This window comes from Buceros rhinoceros, unplaced genomic scaffold (genome assembly GCF_000710305.1).
Source record: "Buceros rhinoceros silvestris isolate BGI_N320 unplaced genomic scaffold, ASM71030v1 scaffold29768, whole genome shotgun sequence".
NCBI classification, from domain to species: domain Eukaryota; kingdom Metazoa; phylum Chordata; class Aves; order Bucerotiformes; family Bucerotidae; genus Buceros; species Buceros rhinoceros.
The window spans coordinates 24,431-25,861 of record NW_010425657.1 but is presented as its reverse complement, the minus strand read 5'-3'; the positions used below and the strand labels follow the sequence as shown (position 1 = coordinate 25,861).

At 36.3% G+C, this 1,431-nt stretch overlaps 1 protein-coding gene across 1 annotated transcript in view; it reads right to left on the bottom strand.

The window, feature by feature from the left end:
• Positions 1 to 455: 455 nt before the first annotated feature.
• Positions 456 to 1,431, bottom strand: part of LOC104497926 (pericentriolar material 1 protein-like) — a gene marked incomplete at its 3' end in the record, with an annotated part of 22,367 nt that continues 21,391 nt past the window's right edge. Inside the window, exon 21 of the mRNA XM_010141237.1 lies at positions 456 to 648. Within this exon, the coding sequence (XP_010139539.1) occupies positions 456 to 648 (193 nt within the window). The remainder of the gene's footprint in view (positions 649 to 1,431) is intronic.

The window sequence follows — 1,431 nt, the reverse complement described above, 5'->3', positions numbered from 1 at the left end:
GGGGGGGTGGGACACAAACAAAAAACCCACCAGAACTAGTGAGAACTCTTCCAAATGGAAAACAGAAGACATGGACAAAACATTTCCTAAAACATTCATTACCATCTGCTGTAGCAGAAAAAATAAGCAATCACTGAAATAATATCCTCTAGCTATTCAGACAGCTCAGTTTCAAAAAACACGGAAATAAAACCTTCATCCACTCACAAAACACTCTAAAACTATAAGTGATCTTCAAGTATTCAGGAAATGATCATTAGTTTATATACAGAAAAGCAGAACACTTCACTGAAAAAAAAGTAGAAAAAAATTAACCTGGAAACTGCAAAAGTAAAGTTCATCTTGTAATCTAGTACAATAAATTCCGTAAAAGAATGAAGAATTACCACAAACCCCAGAAAAGGGGAGCGGGAGGAAAAAATATTAAAGGAGAGTTGCACTATAACACTGAATACCTTTGTTTTTCTGCTCCATTAGAGGAACTGCTTTCAAATGGTTTGGGGAATGCCATATACTCAGTTTTCCCAGAAGCACTGTGATCTAGAGGTTGTTGTTGTTGTTGCTGCTGCTGCTGTTCACTGCTGCGTGGGGAAACGTTGTGTGCTAGATCTCCAAAACCACAAGGGAACACTGGATTATAGTTAATACCTACAAAGTAAACAAGAGAGTCAGAATATAGTACCTCATTCATCTGTGTGTTAGAAGTCCAGTTTGAGAGATGTGTTGTGTGGCAGCATAAAATTATGAACCAAAAATGCAGCAGGGAAGCAAGCAAAAACCAATTTTTTCCTGAAAGCACCACAGTAATTAGAATTTATCTTAAAATGCAGGTTTTGAACATTACTGGATCCTGTAAGTGCCACTACAATCCCATCAGTGGAGAGATGAAAGTACTTCAAGAAACCCCAATAAATAAGTCCTACAAGCGAAGGCGAAAATCACATCAGTTCCAATAAAGGCAGAGTTCTGTCTCCATGACGACTTTATTAATACTTCAACTACCATCAAATTGACAAGAAAATTCCCATGGTACAAGTATTCATTGGGCCAAAGTAGTAATACATTCATAACACTTATTTTAACTTCTCAAGCAGAATCTTTATCGTAGTGGCAGACTGAACATAGGTATTCTTCTCTGCAGGTTCTGTATAATTTAAACAGAAAACAGACTTCAGGATCTGAAAGCTACAATTTAGATCCATGCCTGTTTCCTGAAAAGGCTGAAATATATTAATACAGCTTTAACAACTTCTAAGAATACAGAAAAATACTTACTTTTTTCCATTTCTAATTCAGGTAGGTTTGGTAATGAGATTAGGAAGACTATCCAAGTCAACAGTTATCTATACCTCTGATGAGAGCAAAAATTAGTAGTGTGCTCCATTTACCAGCATTTAAAACAAAAATGAGTGCTGGAAGTTCCATGAAAGA